At 38.7% G+C, this 24,079-nt stretch overlaps 1 protein-coding gene across 1 annotated transcript in view; it reads left to right on the plus strand.

Moving 5' to 3' along the window:
- LRRC36 (leucine rich repeat containing 36) overlaps window positions 1-23,997 on the plus strand; it is a 58,051-nt gene extending 34,054 nt beyond the window's left edge. Inside the window, exons 6-14 of the mRNA XM_014827765.3 lie at window positions 4,358-4,485; window positions 6,380-6,431; window positions 9,597-10,037; window positions 12,619-12,908; window positions 15,929-16,094; window positions 17,067-17,212; window positions 18,018-18,141; window positions 21,357-21,471; window positions 23,640-23,997. Of these exons, the coding sequence (XP_014683251.3) occupies window positions 4,358-4,485; window positions 6,380-6,431; window positions 9,597-10,037; window positions 12,619-12,908; window positions 15,929-16,094; window positions 17,067-17,212; window positions 18,018-18,141; window positions 21,357-21,471; window positions 23,640-23,865 (1,688 nt within the window). The 3' untranslated portion in view covers window positions 23,866-23,997. The remainder of the gene's footprint in view (window positions 1-4,357; window positions 4,486-6,379; window positions 6,432-9,596; window positions 10,038-12,618; window positions 12,909-15,928; window positions 16,095-17,066; window positions 17,213-18,017; window positions 18,142-21,356; window positions 21,472-23,639) is intronic.
- Window positions 23,998-24,079: the final 82 nt, after the last annotated feature.

A 24,079-nucleotide genomic window follows, 5' to 3' on the forward strand; every position in this document is an offset into this window, starting at 1 on the left:
AATTTATCTCAGTGTAGTCTAGGGTGCAAGATGTTTCTTAGAGATCAGCACCAAAAGGAAGAGGAAGAAAGAGGGTTGAGCAGATGGAGAGCTCTAGAGTTTGGACTCCCCTTCAGAATGTCCCATCCCAGGCTAGTCACTGGATATGGACTGCCTCCGGAATGGCATGACATCAAGATGTAGTTCTCTATACCTGGGGCAGACTCTGAAGAGCAAAGCAGCTCTTGTTGCCCATAACTTGGCAGTAAACCCTTTCTTGAAAGGGATCTGGGAAGTGCACCTCTGTTTCAACCTCACATGGATTGCAAGGTTTTTGGCCAAATGTGTGAAGTAGGGCCTCATCCAACTACAATTACTGGTAGCTGAAGTAGCCAACTATTAGTTTTTTGCACCTGTATCATCAATATACAGCCATTTCTCTGTCATTACAAATATTAAACAATTTTCAATTGTAAAACAATAGTGAATTATGGTCCTATCACATTCATTATGTGGGTGTAAAACCTGGACTAGACAACAATGTCATAACTACATTTGCTTTTGGAATTAAATGATGGGTATATTTTACATCTGAATAAAAAGAAGAAGAAATTGAACTTTAAGACAAGAAAAATATTTATCTCAGAATACAAATTGCTTCTTTTTCCAAGTTTTTCCCAGTTGTGGTATATGACATGCTTAGTCATAATGGCAGCAGAGTGAGGTGTCAGTTTTTATTTTTCAGGAGTGAAGCTATATCTTGCATATGACACCAAAGGAAAAATATATGAATTAGACTTCATAAAGATTAAAAACTTTTGTGCTTTAAAGGACAATATCACAAAAGTAAAAAGCTCACAAAATGGGAGGAAATATTTTCAAATCATATATTTGACAAGGGTCTAGTATCCATTCTGTATAAAGAACTCTTACAACTCAATAACAAAAAGACACACCAGTCAATTAGAATATGGGCAAAGGATTGAAGAGACATTTCTCCAAAGAAGATATACAACTAGCCAATAGGCACATGAAAGATGCTCAGCATCACTAGCCATCAGGGAAATGCAAATCAAAACCACAAGAAGATATCACTTCACATCCACTAGGATGGCAGAATCAAAAGGACAGATAAGAAGTGATGGCAAGGATGTGGAGAAATTAGAACCCTCATACATTGCTGGTGGGGAAATAAAATGGTATAGCTTCTTTGGAAAACAGCTTGGGAGTTCCTCAAAAAGTTAAACATAGAGTTATCATTTGACCCAGCAATTCCACTCCTAGGTATATACCCAAGAGAAATGAAAACATATGTTTACACAAAGATTTGTACAGGAATGAAAGCAGCATTATCTATAATAGCCAAAAAGTCCATCAGCTGATGAACAGATAAACAAAATACGACATAACCATGTAAGGCATATTATTCAGCCTAAAAAGGCATGAAGTACTGATACATGCTATAATGTGTATCTTGAAAACATTATGCTAAATGACAGAAACTAGACACAAAAGGTCAAATATTGTATTATTCCATTTACATTAAATGTCCAGAATAGGCAAATCCATAGGGTCAGAAAGTGTATTGATGGTTGCCAGGGGCTGATGGAGAGGAGAGAATTGAGAGTGACAGCTAATTGGGTTTCTTTTTGTGAGATGAAATTAGATAGTGATGATGGTTGCACAACTTTGTGAATATATGAAAAATCACTGCATTGTACACTATAAAAGAGTGAATTGTTTTGTGAATTATATCTCAATTAAAATAAAGATTATCCCCTCCAAAAAAAGTGATTCCATAGAACCTGGTAATGTGGTAATTGAGATTTGAGCTGAGTGAGAGTGAAAGAAAAAGTTTCTATCCTGAGGGATTGGGTGAGTGAGTAGTAATGCCAACACTAAGATGCAGGTTGGGGTGGAAGTGGGGGCCACCAGCAGAATTAGGCCTGGAAGTCAAGATAATGAGTTTGGTTTAGAATATACTGACCTTTTAGTCGTATATGGGGTACTGTTTTGGGGGCAGTTTGAGAAACTTAGGTCTGGATACTAAAAGAGATGTTGACGAAAATAATCCATAACCAATCTATAAATGAAAATTTGGGAGAGTTTATTCTGAGCTTAAATTTTAGGATTATAACCCCGGAGAGTCTTTCCACAAAGCAACAGAGCACTCCAAAGAAGTGGGGGTATAAGGGTGGTTATATACCTTCAAAGAGGGTGTTTCACATATGATTGAAATGTCCCTCCCACAATAGTCACAAGATTGCCCTGTTGGCACAGCACTTGATGGACACAGCAGGTAGTGGGTCTGCTATCTTGGTGGGTGTAGCAGGAGGCAAGTCTATTGTCTCCAGCTGGGCGGTCACAGGTGAGCGCAGCAATCAGCTTCTAGCCTAAGGAAAGATGCTTAATCCTTAAGGAGACTCCAAGTTGGGAGGGGGAGGGAAGTTGCACCTTTATCTCAAGGGCCTTTGCTCTTGCCATAGGGAATCTCTAAAGCAGGTATACAATGCATGCTCAACGGCCTCGGTCAGGCCCTTTTGGAAAGACAAGGTCAGGCCAAATTAGGTTTACACCAAAATGGCTTCCTCGTATATTCCAATATATCCTATTACTTGCCATTTTTATTTGACGGAGAGATGAGAGTTAAGAGATTTAGGTTTAGTGTCATCCAGATTTCGGTAATAGCTGAAACCAAAGAAAAGGTATGACAGTATTCAGCAAAGAGTTTGGACCTTGGGGGATTTGCTTGAACCAAGAGGTTAGTTGAAAGAAAAAGAACCTGTGAATCTGAAAAGGAGGATTAGTGTGATAGGAGGACAACCAGGGTGGAGCAGGTTTTTGGACATCTGGGAAATATAAGTGTTGTTCTGTAAGATAAGGGTAAGAGGAGCCCTGAAGCCAAAGTCACAGCTTACTCACCATTCTCATTCTCTACTAAGAATCAGATTAAAACCAGCCATTTCTCCTTCACCTTGTTTTTTCTGTGTTACTACTGCGATAGGAACCAGAGAACATAAACTTTGAGAGCTTATGTCACTTTGAGAAAAGTAGTTCTGTCAAGTACAATGATGGAAGAGCGTCTTGTGTTGAAGTAATAGGACATTTCAGTCCTAGAAGGCAACTCAGAAATAGGAGGCATTTTAGAGCCCCAGATGGACTGAGAGGCTGGATTGTCAAAAGGCTGGCTTTATTCACTCTGTATTGTCAGTTGCCCTGGCTTATAGTAGCTTTCTGTTGCCAGAGCCTGCAGATGAGAACTAGCAGAAGAGCACATTGTTTGACTAAGGTCCAAGTTTTTGAAATTGTCTTAATTCTTACACAATCTTGCTAAGGAAAAAACCTCCCTAAACAAACAAGCAGACAAAAAAGAGAAACTCTTATTTTCATCCTGGTTCCTCCAGAAGACCCCAAATCCCAGAATTATACAATTAATAACTATTGATCAAGAATGTGCAAAAACTTATGTTCAAGTGTTTTAATCTAATAAATATCCTAACTAGCTGGGTTTTTTTTCTGAAGAAGATTCACCCTGAGCTAACATCCATGCCAATCTTCCTGTACTTTTTAGAATGTGGGCTGCCAGCACAGCAAAGCCACTAACAGAGCGGTGATCCACACCTGGGAATGGAACTGGGGCCGCCAAAGCCGAGCGCGCTGAACTTAACCACTAGGCCACCAGGGCTGGCCCTAACCAGCTCTTTTTGATAACAGTTTCCAGGGTGACCAGGACTAGGATATACTTTTTGTTTGTTTGTTTTTCCTTTTTATTCCTAAAGTTGTTTCTCTAATTATAAGCAAAAAAATACTGGGAGACCTAAGGATTCAGCATTCTTCTCTATGATCGTGACTAGTCTTCCTATGGCCCTGATTAGTGTTTCTCTTTTTTTCAAGTGAGGAGATCCAGGCGGAAGGAGGCTGATTTGAAATGATGAATCACTGTAGACTGCTGATTAGAGCCCTGGAGATATGTGATGTCAGGAGACTACTGCAGGCTATCTCCTTCTGTAGCTGGAGATTGTTGACTTGGTCTCAAAGTTCATTATTTCTTTACTTGGGAAATATGCAAAGTATTTGCTTTCTTCTTAATTTCTTTTGAGCACTTCATAATTTATGAAGCCATTTCATATCCATCATCTTGTTACAACTTCACCTCAACCCTAAGAAATAGGTAGTATAGGTTTTACCATCATTGTTTTACAAATGAAGTGAGAGATTCAGAGAGGTTAAGCAATTTACCCAAATTTATATGGTTTCCAAGTGTTGGCACCAGAGCTAGCTCTCAATCTTGTGACTTCCCTTCCAGTATCTTTCCATAAGACATGTTGCTTTTGAAGTCTGGTTAGTGCTTCATTGTACGCCTTTTCTTTTAACACAGACTCAAACAAAGGACTTTTTATTCCCTTCCCCAACCGGGAAATAAAAGATTCCCTAATGAATACTTCTGCAACCCAGGGCAATGGTATACCAGATCAGAAATTAGACACTTTTCCACTTGGGACACAGGTAATGTATTCACTTTCCTGTTGATTTGTTGACTAGTCAATGATTAATACTAATAATTCAGTGGACTCTCAATTATTTATGAAAATCTAAGAGGACTTGTTTGATGAAGTCATTTTAGACCCTTTAAAAGGAAAGGGCAGGACAGGATGCAGAGGACCTTCTGCATTAATTTCAATCTCCCCTTTCCCCACTAACCTGTTATCAAATGTAGTATATTTATACATATAACTTTAGCACGATTTATGCCAGATATTTTTGTCCCTCAAACAGTAATACAACTTGTTATAGTTTTTGGCTGGTTTTAAAATTTCTCCGCCCTACCCGATGTCTCCATCTCCTGTTACCTTGCTCCTTACATTTTCTATCTCTGCCTTTTAATTACCGAACCTTAGATCTCAAGAGTGGCTTTCCCAAAGCTGCCTCTTCATTGGAACATAAAAAAGAAGAGTTAAGGGGTAAAGATGTCATCGAAGTTGTGGGCAATGGGGAGGTAGAGATCATGCAAGATGGGGGAAGAATTAAAAATAAGTTTCTAGTGAAAAAATTGGTGGGAGGGCGATACAACCATTATATAAGACTTATTTGTATGAGTGACTATGATGCAGAAGTGACGACTTTCTTTTCAACTTCTTTTTTCCTCTGCATTTTATTTGATAAATTATGATAAATGAAATTGCTGAAAATAGCCTGAAAGAGAAAGAAAAGAAGCAAAGGCTCTGATAAACCCACAATGTGGATAATCAACACTGTACTAATAAAAAGTTAGTAAGATTTTTTTCAGTTTGAGTATATAAAACGTTTATTTTATAAAAAGATTAGCATTTAGTTGGTTTCTTTGTTTTTGGAGATTCTACTTGGGTGACTTAGAAACTATCTTGGTTACCATTTTTAAAAATCTTAGTGTTGATTTAAAGGAAATGGAGACAAACGATACTCCAATCTAAAGTTAAATAGCACTTTTTAGATTAAAAAAAATTCTTTGAAATTACTTCTTGAAGTGCGAGAAAAAGGAAATTGAATAGTTTGTTCTATATCCTTTTAGTTTAAGAAATAAGGAAGTAGGGTTTCTTTTTTGTTAAATGGAAATCATTCTTTTTTTTTTTTTTTAGATTTTATTTTTCCTTTTTCTCCCTAAAACCCCCTGGTACGTAGTTGTATATTTTTTAGATGTGGGTCTTTCTACTTGTGGCATGTGGGGTGTCGCCTCAGCGTGGCTTGATGAGCAGTGCCATGTCCGAGCAGTGCCATGTCCACGCCCAGGATCCCAACCAGCGAAGCCCTGGGCCGCTGCAGCGGAGCGCATGAACTTAACCACTCGGCCATTGCGCCGGCCCCGGAAGTAGGGATTCTTTCTCTGCCTAACTACCAAAAAGATACTGAGTACTTTAACTTGATTTTTGAAAAAGCAAACCCTATATGGCTTTCTATTTTGTATTAATCCTTGCTTAATTATACCTCAGATTAATTTTCAGCCTACTAAAACTCCCAGTAGCTCCTGTGGTCAATACTCAGCTTTACCAGAAGGTAAAGGTAAAATAAGTATGAGAATTCTTTAAATAGAAAGAATAAAGTTGGAAAAGGTGGCGCCATCTAATTTCTATACTGAACTATCTGAAGCAGAGAAAATATGGTATTTCACTGGTCTATCCTTTACCACCTAAGGATATCCTGTATTTTCAAGGAGTCTCCTTACCTACTCCAAAGCAGCTCTGAAATCTCTTTGTGTTGTGGCTGTTTTAAAATAGGCTTAAACCTGGACCTTTGAAGGTCTGTTCCCTAGTTTGCAGGGATGGACTTGCTCACCAATAGGAAAGTATTTTGAATCCTCGGTGTAGTAAGCTCACATCTTAATGCCCATTGACTCCCTTCTCCTAAACTTTCAAACTTTTTTTAGATGCAGGAAGTGGCAAGAAGGGAGATGCCAAGTGACAATCACCAGGAGGATGGTAAATATTTCGCTCACTGATCCACACTAATCAGAGAAATCTAGATGTGAAGGGATTTGGGTGGGAGAAGATGGAGATGTCTCAGCCCTGGGGCCCTATGTGGTCACCTCTTTTCTGCTTTTGTAAGGGGCTGCCTTGGACGCTCAGTGTCCTGTGAGGCCTATATGGATGAAGAAGGGATATTCTGACTTCCTTTGTTCTTGACTTTTTGTATTGGCTGACTATTCCTTGTTTTATTTTTTTCTTAACTTTCTTGCCTTCTTTTGGATTTATTATGTTTTTATGTACCCATTTTTTCCTTCTACTATTATTGTATAACTTCTACTAAGTTATACATTATTTCTGTACTTTTAGTATTATTCCCCAAACTACAATGTGTCCTTAACTTAATTTTAAAATTAATCATACCTTAACTGTAATTCAAAGACCTTAAGTACTTTACTCCTTTTAATCCCTCCTGATTTATGTATTATTATTATGGATTTTAATTCTCTATATTTTTTAAAACCCACAGATAGTATTTTTACACAGTCAATGTTCATTTAAATTTATTCATATATTTACCACTTTGTTTCCTCCTCTTTTCTTTTTTTCATCCCAGACTTCCTTTCTGAGGTCATTTTCCTCTAGCTTACAGTTCCTCTTTTAGGATTTCCTTTAGTGTGGGTCTACTGGTGATGAACTCTTTCAGCTTTTGTTTGTTGAAAATATCTCTATTTTACCATCATTCTTAAAGGATATTTTTGCTGGGTATAAATTTCTAGGTTGGCAGTTATTTCTTTCAGAATATTGAAGGTATTCCACTGTATTCCATCTTTTGTGGTTGCTTTTGAGAAGTCGGCTGGAGGTCTCTCACTCCTGAAAGGATAATCTATCTTTTTTCTTCTGCCTGCTTTTAAGATTTTCCAACTGTCTTTGGTTTTCTGCAGTTTCACTATGACTTGTAGATTTCTTTTTATTTATCCTATTTAGTATTTTTTTACACTGGAATCTGTGAATTCTGTCTTATTAGTTCTGGAAAGTGCTTCACATATTGTCTCCCATTTTTTCTCTGTTGTCTTTCTGAGACTCTTGAGTAAATAAATACATGTCAGAGATTTTCACTTTGTTCTCTTTGTCTCTTATTATTTTATATTTTTCATGTTTTTCTATCTGATCTGCATTCTGGATAATTCCTTATGACTCATCTTTAAGTTTTCTAACATTCTCTTCAGCTGTATCTAATCTGCTGTTAATCTTGTCTGCTGAATTCTTAATTTCAATTATTTTCTTTTCATTTTCATAAGTTTGATTTGGTTCTTTTTCAAATATGCTGGATCATTTTTTATAAGCAGAAAATTTCTAGCTTGTTTTATATTTCTTTAAACATAGTAAACATAGACGTTGTATAGGCTGCATCTGTTAATCCACTATCTGAAGTTTTTATGGGTCTGTGTTTGTTTTGTGGGTCTGTATTTTTTCTACTCATTCTCATTTATATTGTCTTGTTTCCTTTTTTGTTTGTTTGTTTTGGCTATTTGCTGGCTATTATATTTGTGGGTTTTTTTTTTTTTTTGAGGAAGATTAGCCCCGAGCTAACTATTGCCAATCCTCCTCTTTTTGCTGAGGAAGACTGGCCCTGAGCTAACATCCATGCCCATCTTCCTCTACTTTATACGTGGGATGCCTATCACAGCGTGGCTTTTGCCACACGGTGCCATGTCTGCACCTGGGATCTGAACCAGTGAACCCTGGGCTGCCAAGAAGTGGAATGTGTGAACTTAACTGCTGTGCCACCAGGCCAGCCCCTGGCTATTAAATTTGAAACACTATTTGTAGAAATTACTTAAAGTGAAGGTATCTTTTCCAGATCAGATTTTCATTTACTTCTACCAGGTGCTCGAGCCACTGTCAGTCTGGAATCATCTTAATCCAGGCTCAAGGTTGAGGTTCCCTGGACCACCCAAATGATGCAAATCTGGATTACCAGTCAGTACAAGGGCTGGTTTATTTCCAATTTACTTTTACTCTGAAGGTTGTATCCTGCTCAGGGTTCCACGTTAATGTGTGTGTGTGTGTCGGGGGTGGTTTGTCATATTCCTCACCTTGGATAGATCCTGGATTTAGACACATATACTTGCTACCCTAAAACTCCTTGAGGTAAAAGTGACTTTAAGTGTTACACTTACTTATATGAGTTTTTGCTGCTTCCTAGATTTAGGTCTAGAAATTATTCACCAGCTTATTAGCTCTTTGATGCTTTTAAGAACACATATCATCTACCTTTTTTAATGTCAACAGAAGGGATAGTCTGAATTATCTAATCTCATTACTTGTTCTTAAATTCTTTTTGTTACATAAAGATATTGTTCTACAACCTTTCCCCCATCGTATAGGCTGGCCCTGGATAAAACACTGATATTCTTATAGGTCCTATAGAGCTAGAAGCTACTTGGTTCCACGTTTTTTAAGTCAACGTGACTAACTCAGATATAGTATTTTTTGTTTTCTAAGGAAGCCCTTCAAGCATGTGAAGATCTGAAAGCCCCAAAGAACACAAAGACTTCTCTTTTTCTCTACTGCTCTACTTGCCCCACTCTGAGGCTTTTTGGAGATGACAGATAGAGCTGTCTGAGAGATATGCTTTATAGCTGGGTTAGGGATTTTCATAGGTTTTACATTCCCTGCCATTTAATTGGCATAGAATAGTGGTTCCTGTTGCATGAACCTAGAACATATAGGTGGAGTTTGGGGGTGGGAGTGGACCTAGCTTTATTGTGAGGAGTCTATGAAATCATACAGCTACCAACTATTTTCTATAGATTGAATACATAAGATCACAACAGTTGTCATGTGGGGGCACACCAAATTTTTTGATATGAAGATAGTATCTAGAAAACTCTGACAGTACAGCTTTAGAAGGAAGTTACTGGGGGATTAGATTGACATGAAATTTATCTCCAGAATGTTGCAGATTCCTTACTTTTTACACAGTGTACAACATCTTTTGTTGTTCTGTGTGGAAGTCTTTTCTTCACTATGCTACCATTTATCGAAATTATAAACCATCCCTTATCTGAGAACTTTTTCTGGTAGACAGAGATATGTCCAGTGAACAGAGTTACCCTAACTGGGCCAAGAAGAATTCTCATTATATTTTGGGTTTTTTTTCTTGGTGATGGTTAGAATTCAGACACTACTCGCCTCGTCAGTCCACAGTCCGATCCCCGGAGAAGATGGCTAGAGAAGGATACCGAATGTCTTTTTTGGAAAATAAGTCTTCAGGTTCTTCTCCAGAAAAGGACTTGGTACTAAAACCTGATACATATCAGCTTAACCATAATGCCTCATTGGGTAAACGCCTGGATGTGGGTGATTCTAGCCAGATTCATCCCTGTCAGTTACCTTCAGATGTTGGTCTAGAAAATTATGATAGTCATTTTTCTCAAACTCTATCGCTGCACGGAAGTCTTGGTAAAAGGCCTCAGAGAAACAAGAACTACCGAGAATATAGCATAAAGCCTTCAAATGACATGAAGGCTGCCACATCCCATTCCTGTGGAGACTTAATGACGTCTCTGTCAAACTTTGACTCCAGCGCTGGAAGGCTTTTGAAGCTCAGTTCAGGTAATAGCTTCTGTCACTTTATAGGCCTTTTTCATAGGCATGATGATGGAAAGTATAACTGGAAATTTTGGAATTAACATTTCTTAAATTGCATTAGCATTTCTTAAATTGTATTTCAGGGTCACAAATGGTCCAGGGAACCTCTAGAAATCTGCTTGGTATTAATTTAACATGATAGATATATTAGAGAAAATTTATACAAATGTGAGCTTCATAACTATATGTTATTTTGGTTAAATGTATCCTGGGATGTATTTCTTGTAGCATCATCTTCTCTGGCCATAGTCACTTCTATTCTGAGTTACTTTGAGAAAAAGCTAGTTCCAGGGTAAGTGATGGAGACCACTCTTCAGTTATTTGTTTATTTATTAAACCAAATTTATTAAATACCTACTATGTGCCAGATACTATTCTAGCTCTGCACATAAAGTAGCAAACAAAAATAAAGTTCATGTACACTTTACAGAAGTAAAAAATAAGTCCGTACTCTCATGGATCTTATATTCTAATGGGGTAAGACAGATGATAAACAAGTTAACATATAAATATATGTCAGGTTATGGTAAGGTCTGTGAAGAAAAATAATATAAGGATATCGAGGGTAGTAAGGAGGATATGATGTTTTAGATAGAATGGTCAGGGAAAGCTTCTTTGATGAGGTATCGTAAAAGTAGAGACTTGAATGAAGTGAGAGTGTAAGCCATGTGGCTAACTGGGGGAGGAACTTTATAGATAGTGGAAATAGTAAGTGCAAAGTTCTCGAGGCTGGAATATGCTTGGCATGTTCAAGGAACAATGAGGAGGCCTGCGTGACTGCAGCAGAGTGAGCCAGGTGAAGTATATAGATGAAGTCAGGTAGCCAGACTTTTATTCTGGGTGAGATCAGAACCTGTTGAAGAGTTTGTAGTGGAGGATTGACATGATCTGATTTAAGAATTATTCTGGCTGCTGGATTGAGCATAGACAATGGGAAGCAAGAATAGAAATGAAAAATACCATTTAAGAGGTTAGAATCCAGATAAGAGATGAGATGATGGTATCTGGGGCTGGAGACATAGTGGTAGAGGTGGTGAGAAGTAGTCAGATTATGAGTATGTTCTGAAGACAACACCTCATGATGCACTGAGGGTGAAATTTGAGAGAAAGAGGGTCAAGGATGACTCTCGAGTTTCAAGTCTGAATAACTGGAAGAATGGAGTTATCACTTACTAAGATGGAAAAGAATGGGAGGGACAGGTTTTAGGGTAGATAGAGTTTAGTCTTAGACATCTTAAGTTTGAGGTGCCTATTGAAACTTCTCAGAGATGTCAATTTGATAATTAGACATATTAGTCTAGAGTTAGGGAAGAAGGTGTGGCTTGGAACTATAAGTATATGGATGGCATTAAAACTGAGACTGAATGAGATCTCACCTGGGGATTGAATATAGATAGGAAAAAGATCTGAGGACTGATCCTGAGCTGTCCAATAATCAGAAACTGGGTAGATGAAGAGAAATCAGCGTGGAAAGCAAGAAAGAAGCAGCCAGAAGATAGGAGAAAAAAAAACTCAAGAGGGAGTGATATCCTGGAAGCCAAGTAAAGAAAATGTTTCAAGAAGGAGGGAGTGATTGATCAATACTATATCAGATATCTTTGATAGAGAGGGCATGAGCCTGGGACTGAGAAGTGATTATGATATTTGGCAACACAGAAGACTTTAATGAGCAACTTCAGGAGATGAGAGGTTAATAAAACCCTTATTGAGGTCAGTTCAAGGAAGAATTGCAGTAAAGGCAATAGAGTTACTGAATACATACGACCCCTTCAAGGAGCTTTGTGGTGAAGGGGAGCAGAAAAATGGAACCGTAGCTAGAATGGCGATTGGATCAAGGAAATCCTGATGGAAATGATCCAGTAGAGGGGAAATTGATGATGCAGGAGAGAAAAGGGACAATTACAAGAAGAAAAATCCTTAGGTAGTCAAGAGGAGATGGAATCTAGTCCATCAGTGGAGAAGTTGGCCTTAGATAGAATCACAGACAGTTCATCTATTGTAATAAGAAGGAAGGCAGAATATTTATGGATACAAATACAGGTGAGTTGGTAGATTTAGTGTGCAAATGTTTACATATAGATGTTTACTTTGATTGCCTCTGTTTTTCTCAGGGAAATAAAGGAGATCTGTACCTGAGAGTGAGGAGGGAAGAGAAGGAAAAGGTGTTGGGCTTTTGAGGAGAAAAGAGATGTGAAATAGTCATTTCAGAAAATAGAAGAGTAAATTGACTACAGTAATGTATTAGGATAGCTGGGCAGTACCAGGGCCCAGTTAAGATAATGGTCATGACTTTAAAGTGAAGACAGAAGAAATGCTGGTTCTCCAGCCACTTTACACTGCTCCTGTGTAGGCTTGGAATATGTGGATAGCTGGATTTAACCAGAATTGGAGTTTTGTCAGGTGGACGGAAAGAGAAAGGATCCAGAGGGTTGAGGGTGTATACTAGGGAGAGGTAATTATGACCTTTGGACTCCAGGGTAAGGATGGAAGTGGAACATGAGAGAATTGAAGGGCAGGTTCATCTCCCAACCTGTTTCCTCCACAGATCTGTATGCCACAACCCATTTCAACAGTGACCCTGCTCTGCTGGTCAATGCAGAGCAACAGTTATCCACAAGCCTCACTGATTTAACACCAGCACGTGGTTCTTTCCCAAACAACTCTATCTTGGGAGACTCTCTGCGGACACTGCTGTTGCCCTCTAGGACTTCAGAAAACCGAGAGAGTTTGACCAAGAGATCATTAAGCCCATCGAGGAGAGGATTCAAACGGAAGGACAACATCCTTGCCACCCTGAATCCAAAGCATGGTTTCAGAGATCCTACAGGCAGCGAGGCAAGTGTTGGCTTGTTTGTGCTTGTGTAAGAAACACATCAAGTCCTGTTCCAGAATTAGGTTCTGTTAGGGGTGGTGGTGGTTCTGACCAAGAGTGATAGAGGTTCAAAGGGATTTTCAGAGGCCAGAGGTTAATACTGGCAGGCCAAAGCCTGTGATTTTTCTGCCATTAGGAAAGTGATTCCCTTTCTGATGTGTTTCCTCATTTATATCACAGGGGAAAAGGTCCCTAATCTACTTTCAGAGCATAAACATGGTGGGGAAGTACTTTGGTAATAAGAAGTGGTGGACAGAGTTTACCACAGGAAGGAATGCAGAGGTTGCCAGTGGCTCAGGATTGGCCAAAGAGTGATCTCTGTAGCACTGATGTTTTGTTTGTTTGTTTTTTGAGGAAAGTTAGCCCTGAGCTAACATCTGTTGCCAATCTTCCTCTTTTTGCTGAGGAAGACTGGCCCTGAGCTAACATCCATGCCCATCTTCCTCTACTTTATATGTGGGACGCCTACCACAGCATGGCTTGTCCTGTGGTGTCATGTCCGCATATGGGATCCGAACCGGCGAACCCCAGGCCGCTGAAGTGGGACATGGGAACTTAACCGCTGCACCACCGGGCCGGCTCCAGCATTGATGTTTATAATCTTATCATGTTTACACATTTGCTTTGGCCACAAATGACTAACTTGTTTATGACCGTTCTTCTAAAAGCATCGCTTTTTTGTCTAGAAATTAAAATTATTCCAATTTTTTTCCAAAGTTGCAGAAAGCAGAAGATGAATTAGATTATCCAAGGGATTTTTAGCTGAGCGTGGTTCAGAGAAGGAACCAAACATCAAGAACCATTCTCACACATACAATATAATTCGTTTTATGAAATTGTAGTATAGCAGTTAATGTTGTACAATAGAACTTCATTATTATTCAGTTCTTATTAAATTTTGTCCCTGCCTTCGCATATATCCCTTCATGGAGCATGCCTTCCTCTCTCCTCTCATCTGTTTTTCTCCAAGCCCTACTTTCATTGTGAAGCCTTCTCTTTAGTTAAAGGAACCACAGCACTCAGGACTCTCTCTTCCATTGAACCCATGATCCTTTGTCATATGAAATATTTATTTAATCATTTACTGCCCTATAAGGAAGCAGGGGATTTGATCAAAAACAACTATTTCTAATCACTTATTTTTCAGTTGTTGGAAATCTCTTTTGCCCATTGCCATGGGTTTACAAGGTGGTGGGGTTTTTTGGTGGTTGTTATTTGTTTTTTTGACTCTTTAAATATTTTCTATTCAGTTTTCAAAATTTTGGAGGTAGTTATAGTTTTTGTGCACCAAAGGGGGCAGTCTTGTAATACTTCCTTGGCTTTTTGGTCCCTTTTTTTTTTTTTCCATTTTCAGCCACTGGATGCCTATTGTTCCAGGCAAAAGTACTGTGTGTTAATGTATTTACAGTGAAGGTATGGCAACACTTAGGATAATTGGGATACTACATTAATAAGACATGTTCTAGGAAATTTTTTCACCTCAATTTCATGTTATGTTGTTAAAATAGCAATTAAAATCTCAATGTACTTTTCTGGACTATCTTAAAAACTCCTATTTCTTTTTCCCTGTTTGATACTATTTTTCTTTACATGAGAAGCTGTAAAAGTGCTGCTTAAATATGAATGTAAAAGAAATACACTGTTCAGTTTCCAGAAAGGTATAAGCCAGAAAATAGCTAAAAAGAGCATTTAAGAAGTTATATATATAAAAAAAAAATCCCATGATATGGAAAATTAAACTAAACATGAATTTGTGATTAGAAAATTTATTTTTACCAACTCACTTTAGAATCATAGACAAATTATAAAAATTAATTTTAAAAAAAGCCATGAGGCATAATTTGCTGAAAATTAAGAGACTCATAAGAGGTCAAAAATTGTTCCAAAGTTCATAAAAATTATCCCCAACTCTCACCACGTTGTGATAAATGAAAACGACACAGAATTACCAATTCATAAAAAACTAATGACAGTAAATATTCATTTTTGACAAGTTCCTGTAAAGTGGCATTGTTTAACCAGACTTTCTATGACTTTTCTCCCCAGTCAGGTTGTTAACTTCTTAAAGAATCTCATCATTTACCTCTTCATATGTTCACAGTTCTTATACAGAACTCTCAATGCACATGATCAGTGCTCATACACATCTGTTGAATAAATGTTTATCCCATTTGTAATGCCTTTTCCTATTAATCATAGGCTACATGTGTGACTCAAGTCATAAATATTACTGTTTTTGTTCTGCTTCATGGTTGTCAGATATGACAGCATTAGCTAATTAATCATCTATAGTTTTTTATATCAAAGGAGCCAAAATTGAGAAATAATTTACTTTTAATACATATCTGCTTTCTTGAAGTCCATGAGACCCAAAAGATTGGTAAATAGATCTATCCAGTAAAATTCAGATATTATATATATATATGTCTACATATTTATTCATTTATATCTGAATGAATAAAACACAGTTGTGAATTTTATTGGCTAGATCTACCTATACATCTGTATATATAAGATTCTTACTGAATAAAAGGTATCTTTAGTACTGGGTCCAACAATAACAGTTAATATTAATATATTAAATATAAGCTTATTATGAGTTATAATTTTTATTAAATTGCCCCCATTTTATTTTATGATATATAATACTTTAAAAAATGTTCTGCAGTTTAATCTTTCCATATTACATAACATAATGCATTGAACCATAGATGTAGGTGTCAAAACATTTTTTGTTTTCTTCTGAAAATCTCTACAGAAAATTATGATAGAAGGTACTGTTACCTTTGAAATTATCCTTGAATATATTATTGTACTTACCTTGGACATGAATAATATTCTATTCAAATCAAACTGAAAGATGAAACCATCTTTCTTTCTTTTTTTCTTTTTCTTTTTTTTTTTTTTTTTACTGTTAACACTTTTACTTCTCTTATTGTGTAAGAGTGACAAATGGTTGGTTTTTTTTTGTTTTTTTCTTGAGCCTCTCTCTAGTGACCTGGGCAGTATGGATGGTTTGCCAGGAAACCACAGTCCCCCGATCTCTGCCAGAACCTCCCATGTGGCCACTGTCCTCAGACAGCTCCTGGAGCTTGTGGATAAGCACTGGAACGGCTCCGGCTCCCTCCTCATTAACAAGAAGTTTCTTGGTGAGTGAGTGCATTCTCAGTTCCTGGAGAAGGGCTCGGACCTTGCTTCTGTTCTGTGTTCGGATAAAAGCCACTCAGCTCTCTTAACTTAGAAGGAAAATTGTTCTTGTGGTCACTTACCAAAATTTCTCAGTAACACAGTAATTGACAAATCTACATTTTTCTCATAATCTTCTGCTTCCCTGTTTGTTTGTTTTTTAATCAGCACTCTTCCTTCATACACCAATTGTTTTGTTCCTCTTGTGATTTTTTTTTGGTAGTTTTTGGGTAATAGGTAGAGTGATATGTAAAAAAGAACGTGGTCATGTTAATGATTACAAAAGGATTTTATGATCCTTGGGAAAGTGCCAATAATAAATACAACAGAAATTGGGTTTGATCATCAGAGTTCTGAGGTGCCTGTTGAAATGTTATGATTTGAAAAATTTGACTGACTAGATGACCTGGAGTCTTTTGGGGGGATTCTTTTTTAGGAACTTGGAGGGAAACGGTTTTGCAAATGTTGCTCTCATGTGTTTATTTGTTGTTTAACGGAAGAAGAATTCAAGGAGCTCTTGGCAATGGTAAAAGTTTAAGTAAAAATAGAGACTTTAAAGTTGTTTGGGCTTAACTTTTTTTTTTTAATTTCTAAAGGGCCAGACAAGAGAAGAAGTCTTAGCCCAGTTACTTTCCTTCGCACATTGACCCTTTGCTCTCATTTTGTAGGAAGTTATGCCCAGGACCCAGTCGTCAGTGACTAGAGACTAGCACAGAGCCTGCCCTCACGAGGGTCTGCTTTTGTTTCTCCATAAAGAATGTGGGATATAATTTCTTATCCAACGTGAAACACCTCTTACAGCCACTTAGTAAATTCCTGTAAAAAGGAGATATTAGATTACCCTATTTGTACTACAGAGCTAGTAGTTATTGACTAGAAATTCTGTACTTTAGCTTTTAAGATTGCCCCGTGTACCCAACCTAAATTTTTGGCAGGTCCTGCCCGAGATTTGCTTCTGACTTTGGTAGTCCCTGCTCCTTCTCAGCAGTGGTGTCACGCACATCCAGAAGACACGTCAAAAGCCTTGCACAGGAGGGAAATGGAAGTGAAGGAGGCTGGGCAGGTGGTCCCTAATGACACGGTATGCGTCTCTCATCTTCCTTTCCTATTCTTCCTTTACCAGAAAAGGATGGAGCAGCAAGACTAGAACAGCTCTATGCCATAAAGATCATCATCACTATGAACACCTAGATGTTCCTGAACCAAAATACAGAGAAGTCAGTCGGGGCAAATCTGGAACACAAAACTTGCCAGGACAGGGACAACTTGAAGGTTCTGCAGGGATGACTCCTCAATCCTAGCCCTAAACCAAAACTTCTACAGAAAGACTTCAAATGGAAAAAGAAAAAAAAAAAAGACCCTAGAGTGAAAACATTTAGAATCATGTTATGAAGGTTATAGTTTGATTCCGATGAGGGAAGATAGACGTCTCTGGGATTGTCTTTCCTCCCTTCTGATGGAGCAGAGAGCCCTGAACCAGGGGCTATTCCTACCATATTAGGCTGCTGGCTCTGGGAGAGGAAGGAGGGGCTCGTATCCTTAGGCTTTTTTCCCCCTTTTCTTAACATTTAAAGAATTTTCAGACACTAAGTTCAATTTCTTGAAACTTTAGATAGGTGACTCAGAATGCTGGCCATTTGTCAAAACGTCCACTTGTTCTGCAAGAGTAGTGGGTAATTCACAGGAAAGATTGCAACTCCATGTGATAAACTGGCTGCACTTGAGCTATGTTTACCAATGAATTAAAATTCTAGTGAGAAAATCAGTGAGATGCTGACCTCGATTCAGTTTATCACTAAACAGAGGAAGGATTCTTTCAGTCTTCCAAAAACACTCCTTAGAATTTCATGTTCTTAATACACTTGTATTTGTTTTCTGATCTAAAGGAAAGTTTGAAGCAAAAACTGGTCAGAGTGCTGGAGGAAAACCTTATTTTGTCAGAAAAAGTCCAGCAGTTGGAGGAAGGTGCTGCCACCTCAATTGTGAGTGGGCACCAGTCCCACACTTACGGTAAGTTCAGGAAAGCAACATGTGGTGTGTCCCAAGACAACTGTTTGTTTACACATGACCCATTTAATAAGCTTCATCTTCTAGAGCTCACATGGCTTCCTAAATGGAAACAGTCATCTTGCCTCAGAGAGTATGCAGGTGGCTTGAGTTACCAGATGAAGCTCTTTGTCAGTGTAAAGCAAGTACAAATGTTAGTTATTATTGTCATTATTATTATTTTTTTTAAAGATTTTATTTTTTTCCTTTTTCTCCCCAAAGCCCCCCGGTACATAGTTGTATATTCTTCGTTGTGGGTCCTTCTAGTTGTGGCATGTGGGACGCCGCCTCAGCGTGGTTTGATGAGCAGTGCCATGTCCGCGCCCGGGATTCGAACCAATGAAACACTGGGCCGCCTGCAGCGGAGCGCGCGGACTTAACCACTCGGCCACGGGGCCAGCCCCTTATTGTCATTATTTTTGAGAATGACACTTGATTTTTCTGATTATAGAAGAAGATTGTGTTCTTTATAGAAAGTTTGAAAAGTACGAAGAAAATATTACCCCATGACACAGCAATGACTACCATTAGTATTTTGGTATAGTTTCTTTCACCATAAGCCTAAACATATATTTTTAACTCAAAATTAAAATTCGTGTCTTGATTTTTTGAAAAAAGTTTATATACAACAAAATGCATACATTTTAAGTTTGATAAGTTTTGACAAAAATGTACACTCATTTAATTCCATCCCTAACAAAATACAGAACATTTCTTTACTCCAGAAAGTTCCCTCAGACCCTTGAGCAGTCAGTTTCCCCAACTCTTCACTCTAGGCCAATCTGATTTCTATATCTTAATGTTATTAATTTAATAGTACAGGCATTTCCTATGATATTACATAATTATACCATATTTATCTATCTAGTCCTCTATATAGTCGTTTTTAATGTTAGCTATTATAGATAAAGCTCCTATTATTTATCATATTATAAATAATTCTGCTTTTTTTTTTTGAGGAAGATTAGCTCTGAGCTAACTACTGCTAATCCTCCTCTTTTTGCTGAGGAAGATTGGCCCTGAGCTAACATCCATGCCCATCTTCCTCTACTTTATATGTGGGATGCCTACCACAGCATGGCATGCCAAGCGGTGCCATGTCTGCACCCAGGATCTGAACCAGTGAACCCTGGGTCGCCGAGAACGGAACGTGCAAACTTAACCTCTGTGCCACCGGGCCGGCCCCAATAATTCTAAAGAATTTCTAAACATTAAAAAAACCTGAAATGGGGGCTGGCCCCGTGGCCGAGTGGTTAAGTTCGCGCGCTCCGCTGCAGGCGGCCCAGTGTTTCGTTGGTTCGAATCCTGGGCGCGGACATGGCACTGCTCATCAGACCACGCTGAGGCGGCGTCCCACATGCCACAGCTAGAAGAACCCACAACGAAGAATACACAACTATGTACCGGGGGGGCTTTGGGGAGAAAAAGGAAAAAATAAAATCTTAAAAAAAAAAAAAAAAAAAAAACCTGAAATGGAAAAAAAGACCCTAGAGTGAAAATCCTTCTCTGAGATTGTCTTTCTTCCCTTCTCATGGAGCCAAGAGTCCTAATATTTATACTATGATAAATAATGTGGCTGTTAATATCTATGTACATAAATCTTTGTACATTTCAGACTATTTTCCTAGGAGACATTCTTAGAAGTAGAATTAGTGGGTCAAAAGATGTGGTCTTTTTTTTTTTTTTTTTTTTGAGGAAGATTATATCCCTGAGCTAACTACTACCAGTCTTCTTCTTTTTACTGAGGAAGCCTGGCCCTGAGCTAACACCCGTGCCCATCTTCCTCTACTTTATATGTGGGATGCCTACCACAGTATGGCGTGCCAAGCAGTGCTGTGTCCACACCCAGGATCCAAACTGGTGAACCCCGGGCCGCTAAGAAGCAGAACGTGTGAACTTAACCTCTGCGCTACCGGGCCAGCCCCAGATGTGGTCATTTTTGAGTCTTTTGTTACACATTGCCAAATCACTCCTAAGAAAGGTTGTTTCAGTTTACACTCACATCATCAATGAGCATATTTGAATGCCCTTTTCACTCCACCCTTGTCCACACTTGGTATTTTTTTACTTTTTGCCATTGTGATAAGTGAAAAATAATATCCCATTGAAGTCTTGATTCATACTGCTTTATTATTAGCGTAATTTAGGATAGTATTTTAGATAAAGTCTACCCTTGACTTTAAACCTCTAGCTTACCACCCCTAAGCAAACGTTACGGATGTTTGGATTTATACGAGAAGCTTGATTTGAAGTCAACACTGAATTTCCAGAGTTGAATCTCATCACTATCTGATTCTTACAACAGATAATGCCTGAATAATCAAGGCATCTCTGCTTACCTATTCTGAAAATAAGTAGGTGTTTGTTCATTAGATACCTACTTTCAATCAACTTACCAGTGATAAATACCGCTGTTGCAGCCCTATTTTCCACCTTCTAGAACCTTGCTACTCAAAGTGTGATGCACAGATCAACAACATTAGCGTCACCTGGGAGCTTGTTAGACATGTACAATATTGGGCCTCACCTCAGACCTACTGAATCTGAATCCTTTTTTTAACAAGATCTCCAGATGATTCGTAAGCATACTAAAGTTGAAGAAGTCCTGTTCTAGAAGACTTACTTCCTTAGGACCAAAGTTTCTGTGTCTTTACCTGCCTCGTTATTGCAGGCAGTGGTAACGTATTTGGGGAAGTAGGTATGAGTATCTTGGCTACAAATTCAGTTTCTGCAAGCACTCATTGAGCTATTACTATGTGCCAGACACAGTTGCAGATGTTTTCAGTACTTCATAGAGAGTGAAGGACATACATTCACAAACTAAAATGGAGATACGAAGAGACCTAACATTTGTTGACTGCCCGTGCTAAGTGAGGACAGGTGTCTTAATGAATCCTTCTAACAGTGCTATGGGGCAGGGTTATTAGGTCTAGTGAAACAGAAAAATGAGCTAATGTGCAAATATTAAGTGGTTGAATTTTAATTCAGATCTCCCTGTTGCTAAACCCCGTATTCTTGCCACCATATCTGCTATCTCTAAGGGAGGGAATGGTGATTGGAGTGTGGTGGTGGGCGCACTGGGGCCCCCAATTCTTCAAGATGTCTGCCTGACTACCTAAGCTGCTCAAACAGCAGCCAGTGGGAATCCTGCACAACTCTGACTACTCTACTTTTTTTAGATGATCTTCTACGCAAAAACCAACAGCTGAACATGCAGGTGACTTGCCTGCACCAGGAGCTTGCCCAGCTGAAAAAGCTGGAGGAGACAGTGGCCCTTCTCCACGAAAGTCAGAGGTAGGAGTGGGTCTATCCAGCTGGCTTCTGGAAGCAGATGTTTACTTTCCTTTATCACCTTTGTTTTAGTTGGCAAGTTAATATCTATATACTTTTCTTTTCTTTTGCGGGGAAGATTGGCCCTGAACTAACATCTGTTGCTAATCTTTTTCGTTTTGCTTGAGGAAGATGGTCGCTGAGCTAGCATCTATGCCAGTCTTCCTCTACTTTGTATATGGGATGTCAAGACAGCATGGCTCGATGAGCAGTGTGTAAGTCCGCACCCAGGATCTGAACCTGCAAACCCTGGGCCACCAAAACGGAGCATGCGAACTTAACCACTATGCCACCAGGCTGGCCCCTATATACTTTTCAAATTAATTCCATTCTGTGTGTAAACCTCCCATATCTAGGACAGTTAGCTCAGGGATCAAAGTACTGCTTTCCAGGACAAATGGGACTAGATGTCTTTGCTGGCATTCGTGGGTTGCAATACCTCAATAATAAGTAGTTTCTCACTGAGTCCAACAGGATGCTTGAGTCAGCTAGCTTTCCCTGGTCACTATGTGCCCCTAAAATCAGCCATGTGGCTTTTCTGGAAAATGCCTGCCTGCTACTGGTCACAGAAGAGACGTTGAGCACTTAGAGTGATAAGGAAAGAATTCAATGTTCGTGTCCCCTTCAGAGGAGCCCAATAGCATCCGCCTCTTCAAAGAATAGTACCCTCAGGATGCAGGCTAGACAATTCAGAAGGGGCCTCGAGACTATTGGTTCATTTAGAGAAGCCCTTGACACTGATTTGTCAAACACCTTTGCTAGGTCTTGCAGTGAAGTTTAAATACAAGAACCCCATCCCCAAACCTTCAGCCCCCAACTTCACTTCCTGATTTTCCTTATAATAGCTTCATATTCAGCGGATTAGACTCAGACCCATTCTGGATGGCTTTTTCTAAATTTTTCATTTTAATTATTTCAAACCTATACAAAAGTAGAGCAAGTAGCATAAAGTCAGGGTTCTCGAACTCGGGTGTGCATCAGAATCACCTGAAAAACTTGTTGAAATGCAGATTGCTGGGCCCCACCCCGAGAGTTTCTGATTCAGCGGATCTGGGTTGGGAACTGAGAATCTGCATTTCTAGTAAGTTTCCAGATGCTGCTGTTGCTGCTAGTCCGGGAACCACGCTTTGAGAACATTAGGGTATATCTCTTTAGAGACGTACAGTCAAATCACTGTATTTTAAAGTAACTTGAAATAATTCTCTTGTGTGTTGTTAAACCATCAATTCAGGTTCAATTTGTTTCATTTTGCTTTTGATACATAGGGAAATTTTTTCTTATATTTATTTAACCTTGTTTTATAATTATGTAAAACATTTAAATGGTCTCAAAGTCAAATCTACAAAATAAGATAAATTCAGACAAATCTAGCTTCCTTACCTGTCTCCTATATCCTTTCCTTCCCTCCCACTAGCCTTCCACTGTAGGTGTGGGTGTGTATTTGTATTCTCCTTCTATTATATAAAAAGAGGCATAATGTTGCTTTAACATTGTATCTTAGAAATCAGTTCACAGTGGTGTATGGAGTTAGTTCTCATTCCTTTTTATAGCTGTGTAGGACTCCACTGTGTGTTTATTTAGCTAGTCCTCTATTGAGAAACATTTACGTTGACTGTATTTTGCCATTACAGAGAGAGTTGTAGTGAATAGCATTGTGCATGCATCATTTTTTTTTTCTTGGCCAGTCTCTGATGGCTTTCAACGTTACATGGTAATACAGAGTCCAAGAACACAGTCCTAACTAGCACCACTAGTTAACTGCAGAGGCAGGATAGTTTAGAAGAAGTAGAAGTTAAGATTTGGGGATAAAAATTGAAGGCCTGGTCAGGTGTCAGTCTCCCAGTGCTTCTACTCACCTCCTCATGAAAGTGCTTTGGAAAGAACAGAACAATCACCATACGAAATGTGAACTATGTTATTGCTACATTCAGTCTGGAACATAATCAAACAGAACTGTAATGAAGAAAGAAACTGTCTGCCTGCTTTTAAAATAACCCACTCATAAATCGGACAGTTCGTTCTATTTAAAGATGTTACTTCACTTTACATTTGTCTTTAGCAAACATTTCAGGTCTTAATGGCATCTACTTTGCTTTTATGATTCATGACTGCCTTTTCCCCCTCTGCCTTAGATCCCTGGTGGTAACTAATGAGTATCTGCTGCAGCAGCTGAATAAAGAGCAAAAAGGTTATTCTGGGAAAGCACTCCTGCCTCCTGAGAAGAGTCATCACTTGGGAAGATCGTCACCCTTTGGGAAAAGCACGCTGTCTTCCTCCTCACCAGTGGCACATGACACGGGTCAGTATCTAATACAGAGCGTCTCAGATTCTGTCCCAGAGCCTAGTTTATGGAGCTAGTACTGAACACCTTCTCTATAGCTTCCCTCTTGGCCCCAGGGGGCTCTCAGTGTCATTTCCACCAATATGGTGGTATTTACTCACAAGATTAAGAAAAAAAAATCTTATTCTGATTACAGTGTATTGGTCCTTCTTTTTATTTCTATCTCCTCCCATCAAGTCATTCTTTTCTTCTGTCCACAGATATAGTTGGCACTTAGTCCTAGGCATCATG

This window comes from Equus asinus, chromosome 28 (assembly GCF_041296235.1).
Source record: "Equus asinus isolate D_3611 breed Donkey chromosome 28, EquAss-T2T_v2, whole genome shotgun sequence".
Taxonomy (NCBI): Eukaryota; Metazoa; Chordata; class Mammalia; order Perissodactyla; family Equidae; genus Equus; species Equus asinus.